At 39.9% G+C, this 12,430-nt stretch overlaps 1 protein-coding gene across 5 annotated transcripts in view; it reads left to right on the plus strand.

Moving 5' to 3' along the window:
* Positions 1 to 12,430, plus strand: part of ITSN2 (intersectin 2) — a 141,024-nt gene that overhangs the window by 99,470 nt on the left and 29,124 nt on the right. For 4 of the 5 annotated variants that reach the window (XM_034659824.1, XM_019808590.2, XM_034659823.1 and 1 more), the window contains one exon: positions 53 to 244. In XM_034659824.1, the coding sequence (XP_034515715.1) occupies positions 53 to 244 (192 nt within the window). Of the gene's footprint in view, positions 1 to 52; positions 245 to 1,922; positions 5,207 to 12,430 lie in introns of those variants that run through there. The other variant, XM_034659826.1, reaches the window with a different exon arrangement.

Genomic DNA, 12,430 nt, shown 5'->3' on the forward strand with positions numbered 1-12,430 from the left:
ATGGGATCTTTGTAGGAATAATTAATCTGTTATTTTGTTCTTTTTTTGGTAGTGTGTCAGGTGATTGCCATGTATGACTATGTGGCAAATAACGAGGATGAGCTGAATTTCTCCAAGGGACAGCTTATCAATGTTTTGAACAAAGATGATCCTGACTGGTGGCAAGGAGAAATCAACGGGGTGACTGGTCTCTTTCCTTCAAACTATGTTAAGATGACAACAGACTCCGATCCAAGTCAACAGTGTGAGTAATATCAAACTGATTGCCTCTCAGCTAGTGCAAAAGCTTTAATATGCAGCACTGCATATTCTGTCCCAGAGTGTATCTTAAACTCAGCACTCCTAGCCAGTATATATTAATGATGCAAGCAATAAATTGCAAAAGGAAAATTTTCACAAAATCATAAGTTATACTGCTTTAAATACTTTTTTCCTTAGCTTTAAACCTTACTATTAGACTATCTGAAAAAATGTATAACTCTTTTACAGGTTCTTGGGTATAAGAGCAGTCTACGCTTCAACTTCCCTTTACCACCATCCTTTTTTTACCTCTAATGATCTTTATCTCCTTAATAAAGAGCACCCAGTAATTACCATATTCACCTACTCAAATTACCCTTTGAGAGTACAGGTGCTATTAATTTTGCAACCTTCTCGTTTAATATCCACATATTTACACATCATCCAGGTTAGCAGAAAATTAAAAACCTGTTTAAACTGTTGGCAAAACTCTATTAGGTGATTTTTTTTTTTTTGAGATACCTAATGCTATAAGAGATACATGAATCAAGATCTGTTTCACTATTTTTAGAACAAGGATCCAGATCTCAGTGTGAAACATAGTATTATATAAAATTATCTCTTAGCAGTTGCCTAGCCTTTCTTATATTTGACAATAAACATGCATTTATAGTGGAGAATAAACAGCACTTGGAAATACTTTTTACCTTTATAAAATGTCACTTTTCCCTACCCTTTTGATTTTGTGTTGTTTGTTTTTTGTTTTTTTTTTTTTTACAAAATACAGCATGATTCATCATGATTTGTATTTTTATCATTGTGAAATTATCTAAAATATTTAGCCTTTCATTTTAGTTTCCGAGAACATATAAATGGTAACCCAGTCAAGCTGAGTTATGCTGATGATTCAGTGCATATATTACACATTTATACTATATCTTATCATTTTGAAATATTAGTGCATTATTTTCACTATAGAGCTTGTAGCTCTAAAGATAGTTCTGATCCTGGGAGAAGACTTTCCTTGAGATAAAGCAACTAAATTTCCCAATTTGGTTGTGGTAGGAGTTGAGTTTTGTATGGTTTGAACATTCCCCAAAAATGTGGGCTACCTAAATGACTGTTTTTAAGCTCTGCTGATAGTTTGGCAGCTTCCAGAGCTTGCCTGTGCATCTAATTAATTAGACATCCCGAGGTGCCTTCCCTGGCCCTGAGAGGGGAAGATACTTCTCAGACCTCTGGGATCTGGAAGCTCTTTGGCTAGTGAACCTTGGAGGCACCCAGTACAGCGGTACGTTTAGCTTTTCTAGTGCCCGCATGTGAAGGGACGGGTTTCCAAGTGCGCTGTTGTTTATCTTGCTTTTCAGTGGAGGAACACTTTTTTCCAATTAAGTCTTATATAAGAAATATAAAGAACAGATAAAAGCTATTCTAAAGGAAGAACAGCCAGGAGTATATGAGTCTGTGAAAACTGGTTAAATTTTAAATTACCATTTGTGTTTCTTGGGCCCTTAGATAATTATTATTTTCACTTTATTATGTAATTAGGATGTTTTTTTTAAAGATTGAGAATTCTAATAGTTCAGATTTGTTTAGTTGATGTTGCATGTTACTAGTCAAATTTTTTCTCACCCACTTAATTTGCTTTATGTTCATTTTATTCCTCATTTTTCTTTTTATAGGACCCAATGTTGTCTTCCAGTGTGAAAGCACCCCAGAGACCCACTATCCAAGTTTGACTCTAGCGTGGAGGCAGGGCAGGCAGCCCTGATCAAATATCTCCTACACAATTCATTAACTTCGTTTGAATGTTAGAGCCACTTGTGATTATTTCTTTGTGTTTCTAATTTATAGTTAAAATTTGTAACAAGTTAAAGGATAGTGGGTCTTTGTGTGGCTTTCCCTGCTGTTCACTCTGGCATCCTTTAGCATTTTTCTTCTTTTTTAATTTGGTAATTGTAGGTCATTAGCATGCATATTGAGTTTGCCCCTACATGGTGGGAGTTCAAACACACAAAGACCCACTATTTGCACAAACTATTCTCACTGGTTTGGAATGGGCTGCCATGCTTTTCTAATGTTACTGCAACATGTATATTCATTACAATTCAGATAAAACTTGCTTATGTTTTGCTCTTATGTTTGATCTAATCCTAATCACAGTGAGCTCTTAACTGGTTCAGTATGTGATTTGCTCCCAAATCTGCACTGTTTACTCTGTTACTTTCTAATATGCCACCAAGAGTACCAATATTTAAATTCGTTTAAAGGCCAAGAACTGGAAACAACCTTTTCTCTATTTTCTGTGTATTTCCGGGTGGGAGAAATAACACTTCTGGGAAGCTTTTCTCAGAAAAGAGGAAAGCAGCCTGCCCCAGCAGAATGTGCAGAGCGGGCTGTTTCCTCCTTCTCAGCTGCCCACGAACGGGCACTGTGCTGTGGGAGTTCCCTTAGGGCCTGTGAGCTCTGGGCTAATGATGAGCCTGCACCATATGCTGTAGCAGGTAGTGGTTACTTCTTTATCGGTGACCTAACTTTGGATTCTTTTTGAGGAATGGAAGGGTCCCATCACTGACGGTGAGATAGAAAACCTTCCCTAGTTTAGCGTTTAGATCTAGAATACATTCTAAAGTCAAAATTCATGATACCTATTTTAATTAGGTGACTGCTGTCCCAGGTCATAAAAAGACACGCGTTGACCTTCTTCTGAATGTATTTCATAAAAATCATAAAGAATCCTTGAAGAGTTTAAATGCCCCTGAAGCAGGTATACAGGCTCTGCTCAGTCAGGAATGAATTCCAGTGAAGGAAAGATGTGAGAGTGGGCATTCTTCTATGTCCGTGAAGCTGCTCTAAGGCCAGATTGATTTTACCATCCAGAATTCTCTGGCTAATATCTTGTCTTCAGACACATTGGCTACTTTGGCATAGGATTTTACTCCTTTTCCTTGAATGGGAAACACTTTAAAGATAATAAACATTATTATAAATAAGTAAATGATGTGAGAGTACCTAGCTGAAACAAAAAGGAGTTTTAGTAGACAGTATTAAACTGTATTTGAAAATCAATGAGAAGTTTATGCAATTTAAAATGTTTACAAACGGCAGTGCAATCTACTGTTTATGAATGTCAGAGTATTATCAGGAAAAGTGTACATACAATCACAGAGTCTTATTTCCTCACAGAGTTCTTTAAGGAGAATGAAATACGTTTTTATATCTCTGAGTTTCAGTTAGAGGCATATTTTGTGCAATATTTATGTTAATGTGCCTATACATTGTGAATGAATAATTCAGTCATTGCCTAAATCATAACTTTTTTCTTGAGAAAGAATCGACAGTTTAGGTAGAACTTTACGTAGTTCAGATATCTGTGTTTCAAAATGCTTAACATTATTGGGACGTATGATGATGTATATGTGTGCTCCCTGGGGCAGGGATTTCTAGTTATTAGACCACCTCGGTTTTTAGCATTTGGCATCATCATGGTACTTTTATAAAATATGACATCAATAGGAAAGCAATAACACTTAACAGGTGGAATAACAGATTTGCCTGCAGTCAGTAAAGGAGACAGTGCAAAGACTGAGTCATTGTGAATTCAGCTGATCTTCCAAATTGTGTGGATTACTTGGTCTTGCCTTTTATTTTCTGGACTTTCTGCTTTTGCATCTTTGTTGGGTTCAGATTAAGGACAATTACTTTAAATCCATTTTAAGCCCTGAGAGTGGAAATCAGACCACTGTTAATTAGCCGCACAATTTGGTATAACATTTTCTCTTTATAATTTTGATTTTGGGCTTATCGAATACACTGATAAATTATTTCAAGGATATTTTTATAGCTCATATCGCTTTGTTGTAACCCTGATAAATATAAGTTATCAATAATGACATTCAGGTAGAGCTTAGCATCTGTAATCAATCTGAAAAATAGTACGTTCATCAGATACCCATAGACTAAATCAAATCACATAACGGCATATTTAAGCTGGGTGTTGGTCTGGAAAATAAGTTTGCTGTATTTCCTGAAATACCACTCTTTGTGTAGGTATTTTGCCATATTTTTGAGAGAAAGCTAAAAGTAAAGGAACTTGAATGGCATGTAAGAGTAACCTAAACCCTTCTTAAAAGTGCACACAGTCAGTCCTTCGAAGTCCCTCCCACTCAGCCACACTGTTTGCTCTCTCATTCAGGATGAGAGGCAGCTTTTATTTGGCTTAGAAAGCAACATTAGAAGGAAAGGGTTTATCAGGAACACACGGAATTTTAAAATGGAAATAAATCTGAACTCCATAGGAAGAATCCAAATACCTGTTTATTAAAAAAAAAAAAACTTGTTTATTTAAAGATAGTAGTATGTGGTAATCATTTTTAAAGTATGTGATTAAACCTGATAGGTTTTCCAGTGATGAAAAAAATCAGTTCTAAAACCAAAGCTGATTTTTTAGCAAATTTGAAAATTTAAATCAATCCCACCCATTATATAGTTTCCTCTAAAACTTTATCTTAAAGGGTCATTTTAAAATAATACAACTATTAAAAAATGTAACTGCTGTTTTATTTTAAAACACAATACAAATACTGATAGTTTAAAAGAAAGTGGGGGAAGGAAAAGTAGAGAAATGCCAATTCCAGTCCAAAGCTTTATTTGCCAAGTTTTTCTTAGAATAAATTTTACCAAGTTATAAGTTCTTGTAAATAGAATCTATAATGGAAATACTGAGAGACTTTGCTGAAAGTGGCAGTATTGAATGCCGCTGTGTTGCTACTGTAATAAGTTATTAAATTGTTGAAAAGTGCTGTTTTTGCCTTAAATTTTTATTTTGTGTGTCTTGAAACTATAGTATAAAGGTATTGAGATTGTGCAGATGCTGGGCACGCTTGGCATGAGGTCATCTGTTTTTATTTTTACAAAATTGTAATATAACTATGCAAGTGTGTTTATTAAAAGGACACAAACTACATTACTTGTATTGTGTATTTCTTTTGAAGCACCTTTTGAAACATGTTTTTAATTATATGTAGTCGTGATTGAATTTCTTTGGAATTTCTCTTTTTCCTTAACATAGTCTGTGGGTACAGGCCAGCAAATTGTTTTATATCACAAAAGGCAGAAGAAATTTTTAAATGGTCAAGATCAAGATAATTTGATACAAGATAGTCATATGTATCTCAAAGCAAAAGAAATATTTATTTGAAAGTAAAAAAATATAATCCATAGACTACTTATGTTATTTACAGTTTTTACTCCAACTTTTTTCTAAAAAGATTGGAGGGAACTTACAAGTTGATAGTCATTGAAGATGCAAGATAAAACATTCTTAGAACAAAACAAGAGTCTATATGAAAGAAACTGCAGTGAGTGCTTGGAGGCAGCAGACTTAAGTAGAGGGTTACACTTAAGAAATCAAGTTGGTGGTTTCACCTTGATTGAAAAAATATGGATCAAAATCCAACCCATCTATCAATGTCTGGCATAAGCCGCCTCTTTCCAGAAAACCTTTCCTCATCTCTGGAATTGAGCATTTGCATAAGGCCAAGCAGGGGACTAACTGCTGAGAATATGAAAATGAGTGTCAGCTAGTCCTGGGCTCAGGTATTGCATTGCTCTGTGAGGGGGTCAGGCACATAGGCAGGTAATTCTAGAACAGCATGCTGATAATAAGCGCAGTAATAGACATTCCCTGGGCACCAAGAGAGTACAGAGGAGGAATACCTCATTCACTGTAGATTGGTAAATTAGAGAAGACTTACTGGAGGAGGCAACTCTGAGACCGATAAGATAAATCAGAGTAAGCTAGATGGGGGGTGGGATGGTGAAGAGTATGATAAAGCCAAGAAACAGTGGAGGTGGGGTAGGGGCAGTGATTTTTATAAGCAGTTCATTATGGCTGGAGTGAAAGTGCAAAGCCAGAAACACTGAAAGATGGGGCTTGAGAGGCAGACCAAAGGCTAAATCAGAAATTCTCTAGCTTGAATGAGAGATTCATTGGGATTACCTGGGGTGCCTAAGTCCTCGTGTAAATGTCCTAAAGCATGGTCTGTGTGTGGGGATTTTTCAGAGCTCCCCAGATGATTCTGCTCTGAAGCCAAGGTGGGGAAAAAGGGATGAAACAGAGCTAAGAACTGTGTCTGAAGGAACATTGGCAGGAGTTAGGGATGGATCGGATGTGTGGGCAGGTTTGTATCCTGGTGATGGAATAGTGGTGCCGCCAGCTACAGTAAGGAATCAAGAGTTAGGGGAAGAAGAAAAGTTTGGTTTTGACTACAGAGCACCAATGGGACACCGAGTAGACCCATGCAGCAGGTGGTCAGAGAGGACTGAGCTGCAGCAGCAGGACATCAGCCGGTGGCATGAATGCAGGCTGATGGCATTGAGCCCATGAACGTAGGTGAGCTGACCGTCTGAGGGTGTCAATAGTTACCAGTGGGACAGTGAAGGCACCCACAGACGCAGGAAACAGATTGTAGGAGAATAAGTAAGCACTGGCTGTACAACCATTGCTCATACCAGTGAAAAGAAAAGAAGGAATGTGCCTTCATTGAGCACTTACCAATCTAGGTACTTTTCTGAAGTTCCCAAACATTTTTCCTCATTATTATTTCCTTTTTACAGATATGGAAATGAAAGCAAAAGCTAAATAACTTGTCCAAGTTTACACAGCCAGTAAGTGATAGAGGTGGATTCAAACCCACATGCTTTGGCTCCAGAGCCAATACTCTCACTGTCTACACTTGTGTGTGGGCACTGCCACCCTGTTTAGAGCAGTGAGGCTCCGCAATACGACCATCGCTGGAACCAGGGAAAAGGAAAGGAAAGAGGAAAGATCAGAGGCGGCTCAGTGTTTCCTCTTTGTAGCAGGTATACACAGAAGCAGGAGGCAAAGACTGATTATGGCAAACAAGGACAGGAATCTTTAAGAATCGTGTCTGGAGGGGTAAAGCTAAACATAATTGCTTCTTTTCGTAGCAGCTTTATTGAGATATAAGTCATATACCATACAGTTTATCCATTTAAAGTGTAGAATTGAATGGTTTTTAGTATATTCAGTTGTGTGACTATCACCACAGATGGCTGGTTCCAGAACATTTTCATCACCCTCAAAAGAAACCCTGTACCCTTTAACCCTGTATCCTTTTATCTTCCTATACAACGCCCACCCCCAGCCCTAGGCAGCCACTAATCACCTACTTTCTATCTCCGTATGTTTGCTTACTCTGGACATATCATACACACGGAGTTGTAAAATGTGTAGCTTTTGTGGTTGGCTTAGTTTACTCAGCATAGTATTTTCAAGGTACAGCCATGCTGTAGCATGCCGCCATACTTCATTTCTTTTTATGACTAAGTAGCATTCCATTGTATGGGTATACCACATTTTGCTTAGCCATTCTTTAGTTAATGGACATTTGGGTTGTTTCTACTTTTTTGGCTATTATGAACAATGCTGCTATGAATATTTGTGTACAAGTTTTTGTGTGGACATATATCTTTATTTCTTTTAAGTATACACTAGGTAGGAGTGGAATTGCTACATCAAATGGCAATTCTTTATTTAACGTTTTGTGTTGTTTTTTTTTAAGATTTTATTTATTTGAGAGAGACGAAGAAAGCGCATGAACGGTGGGGAGGGGCAGAGGGAGAGGGAGAAGCAGGCTCCCTGCTGAGTGGGGAGCCCGGTGAGGGGCTTGATCCCAGGACCCCAGGATGATGACCTGAGTCAAAGGCAGATGCTTCACCTACTGAGCCACCCAGGCATGCCTCTGTGTTTAACTTTTTGAGAAACTGCCAGACTATTTTCCAAAGTAGCTGCACCATTTTACATTCCCACCAGGAGGGCACAAGGTTTCTCTTTGTCCATATCCTCAGCAACACTTGTTATTATCTAACTTCTTATTGTAGCCATCCCCCTGGGTGTGAAGGGACATCTCGTTGTGGTTTTGATTTACATCTCCTCAGTGGCTAATGATGTTGAGCATGTTTTCATGTGCTTGTTGGCTATTTGTGTATCTTCTTTAGAGAGACGTGTATTTAGACCCTTTGCCTATGGTTTGAGTAGTTTGTCTTCATAATCACGTTTTGAACTTTGTTTTAAACAAGAACAAGTTCTGAAATACACGAGAGATGTCTTAATGCTGTTGTCAAAAGGCAAAAATCACTTAGTCAAAGGGAGTGATAAAATCAGAGTGCTAGAGCGAACGTGCTGGGGAGTGTGGTGGGGGGGTTGCTTTGAAGCCCGGCTCTCCCCACTCACTTCGTGAGACAGCCGCACCTGTGTATAGTGAGGTTGAGAATACCTACACTGCAGATGCGACTGAGGGGTCTCTGAAGCACTGGGTCAGTGTCTAACATGCAGAAACTAGAAATAACAGCTAACATTTACTAAGCCTTTGCTTTGTCCTGGGTGATGGACTGGGTACTTTGGGTACGTGTCTGGGTTAGCCAGTGGTGGAGTTAGAACTCGAGTCCCAGTCTGACTCCAAGGCAGAAGTATGTGGAAGAGTCCATAAGAAGTTGGCTGTTGGACACAGCTACTCATTGCATGTGTAACAGAGAAAGTATGTAGGTACCAGTCGTCACTTAGACACAAAAATTAGTTAAAGGAGAGTGAGAGCTCTGTTGGCATTTCCAGAAAAGTGCCCCTTTTCTCTAGAATTCAGGCCGGCAAGCATCAGACCAGGTCACGTTTATACACACTCGTGTGTGGTTTGCCTCAAGGAGAATGGCTGTGTAAGCACCATTTAAAATGGCTTGGCATTTCAGAATGTAAGACTTAAACCAAGAGGCCTAGATGGAGGGATTCCGTAGCTCTAAATTCTGCACTAAGTCTCTTAGCCACCAAACTTCAGAGTCTGTGATTTACACAGCACGGGTCAGAGTGATAATCTGTTGTTCAGAGAGTTGATGAGAGGTGGTAAATCATCATACGCTTGTTGGTAACAGTTATTTTTATGTTCAGATTAAAGGCTATATGTTGAGCAAACAAGAAAACTAGAGTTGCATGACACCTCTTCCTAATGTTCTCTGTTTACATAGCACATCAAGTCCCTCAGTTGGGTCCGTGATAGAACTCTGGCAATCTAGGTGTCGCAAGGATCAGCCTGAACAAGACTCCTTCCGAGGCTGAGCCTTGGAGGCACCTCTGTCTACCGATAGGAGTTCTTTGCTTTCTTTTAGGCTTATGACCTTTCACTCTAGAGTCAAAAATAAAAATAAAACCAATAAAATGTTTCTTTGACAACTGGTGTTTATCAGCAGACTTGCTTTGGGAAGTCTAGAATACTTCCATTTACTGATAACCAAATGTTATCCTTTCTGATGGTCTGCAATTAGAATATAATATTAACTTCTGTTTTTGTGCTTAAACAACCTGACTCCTGGTGACAAAGAATTGACAGGCATCAAGAAGACATCGAGTTTAAAAATTTGTTCAACAATTATTTAAATTTCCAAAAACAAAATCGCAAATATCTGTGGCTTCATGGTGGGAGCATACTACCTGGTACATAGTTTGCATTCAATAATAGTGGCCAAGTGGATCAACTGCTATTCTTTTTTTTTTTTTTTTTAAGATTTTATTTATTTATGTGACAGACAGCCAGTGAGAGACGGAACACAGCAGGGGGAGTGGGAGAGGAAGAAGCAGGCTCTCAGCGGAGGAGCCTGATGTGGGGCTCGATCCCATAACGCCGGGATCACGCCCTGAGCCGAAGGCAGACGCTTAAGGACTGCGCCGCCCAGGCGCCCCTTAACTGCTATCCTTTTACAAAATAAGATATCCAGTAGTTTTCTGGTGCCCTGACAAAACTTCTGTATTAAAGACAGTCTTCAGGGGCGCCTGGGTGGCTCAGTCAGTTGAGCGTGCAACTCTTGATTTCGGCTCAGGTCATGATCTCAGGGTTGTGGGATGGAGCCCCAGTGTTGGGCTCTGTGCTCTGCCCAGAATCTGCTTCTCCCTCCCTCTGCTCCTTCCCCCACTCGTGCTCTCTCTCTCTCTCTCTCTCAAATAAATAAATAAAATCTCTTTTTTAAGGCAGTCTTCAGAAAATGCACAGTTTAGTCATCTGGATTTACTGTTAAAAATTGTCTTTTCGCTGAGCTTTGACTCAGTGAGACTGAAAACCATTATGTGATCCCCTGGCTGCTTCTTTAGGACAGAGAATGGCGTTGTTCAGTGGCATTGCTCTTCTCACAATGGGCAAGGACTTTTCTGGGACTTTATGACATAATCCGAACAAGCTCTCTTTGTATTCGTCATCACAAACCATCTTTTGTCCGATCACCTTTTGGAATCTTCGCAGAGCTCCCTCCTCTGCCTTCTTAGGCGTCTCTCATTTGCTTCTTGCTTTCGCGTGTGTTTAGTCTGCAGCTGCCTCCCAGCTCTGTGGGACACAGTTTACACGAACTGTTATTCATTGTGCATAACTCGGCTGTCAGTCCCTGTGTCCTCACGCATGTTGTGGGGGAGACCGGGGGGGGGGGTCCTGTGGCCCTGGGGACTTTCACCTGATTGTCGCCATGATCTCTCCTTTCTTACTTTCCCACCCGTCCTGTCTGGCAGAAAGAATTTACCAGTAAGTTTTCATCGTTCTCTCTGGCCAACTGTAGTTAATATCGATGTACCATCTCTGCGGTTCAGAGCTTATCTTCATATCACATTCTACAAATACTTGTTGAAGACCTACTATGTGTCAGACACTGGGGATATAGCAGATTAAAACACGGGGGAAAAATTTCCTCCCCTCTTGGAGCTGACATTTAAGTAGGGCAAGACAGAAAACAAACAAAATGAATAAATATGTCATGTCTTGGAAAATTAAAGCAGGTTAGGGAAAGGGAGGGATGGGTTGGTGGGGGAGGGTCGAACCAGACGGATTTCAGTTTTAAACAGGCTTCTCAGATAAAGCCTGTCTGAAGTGGTGACATGGGAGCAAAGAGTTGAAGGACAGGACAGCTATCTGGAAGATCATTCTAGGCAGACAGAAGAGCACATGTCAGGGCCTCCATCGGGAGCATGATTGTAATGCTTGAGGAACAGTGTGGAGGCCGGTGTGGCTGGAACAGAGGGAGAAACAAGAGGAAGACGTGAGGACAGAGGGTTAACTGAGGAAATGGGGGAGACTGTTTAGGTTCTTAGAGGCAGTATTTTGGCTTTTGCCGGGAGTGACAAGAACCCATCAAAGGGTTTTAGTCAAAGGAAGGACATGATCTGATGTGCTTTAACAGGATAACTCTGGCGTGCTAGATGAAAGCAGGGGTTGGGACAGGGAAGGGCTCAGAAGCAAGCAGACACGTTAAGAGGCTAGTTCAGTAACGCAGGTGAACAGTGGTGGTGGCCCGATCAGCATCATCCAAGTGGACATAATGAGAAGTCGTCAGACTATGGGTGTATTCTGAAGATAGAGCCAACAGGTGGATTGAATGTGGGGTGTGAGAAGAAGAAAAGTATCAAGGGTGTCCCTAAAGATCTTGGCCTAAGCAACCGGAAGATGGAATTGCCATTAAATGAAGGCACATGATGAGGGAGGAGGGGCAGGGAAGATGATTAGGAGTTTGGTTTTGGATATTACCATTACTTACCTTTAAGATCGATAAGTGGAGATACTGGGTAGGCCGTAGAACATGGTGAGATCCAGAGGATATATTCAGGCTGGTGTATATGTTTGTTTGGGAGTGCTTCAGTGTGTAGGTGATACTTAAAGCCACCAGACTCAGTGGCTGGATGTGGAGAAGAATTACAAGGCTGAAACTTTGGGTTCCACATTCCAACATTAAGTCTGTGGGTTTTGGAGGAGCTAGGAAAGGAGAGGAGGGGACTGGCCAGTGAGGTAGGAGGACATGAGGCGAGGTGGTGACCTAGAAGCCAAGTAGAGAAGGATTTTAAAGGGGAGGGAATGATCCACTGTCACAAATGCTAAAGGAGGAAGTGACGTGGAGCTTTTAGGAACCTCTTCTTCTTTAAACTACAACATTTGAAAATAATTTTAATGTTTAATTTTTCAGTTATAGTCAGGAAATGTTTTTATACAGTAATATGGACTCTGGTATTTGTTGAAATTAATTCTGGGGGTGCTTGAGAAGAACATGTGTTCTCATGCATATGTGTTCATTATATTAATGCCTGTTAATATTCAGATCTTTCATTACTAATTTTCATTGAGAGAGATATGACAGTCCACTACTTTGA

Source organism: Ailuropoda melanoleuca, chromosome 4 (genome assembly GCF_002007445.2).
Source record: "Ailuropoda melanoleuca isolate Jingjing chromosome 4, ASM200744v2, whole genome shotgun sequence".
NCBI classification, from domain to species: domain Eukaryota; kingdom Metazoa; phylum Chordata; class Mammalia; order Carnivora; family Ursidae; genus Ailuropoda; species Ailuropoda melanoleuca.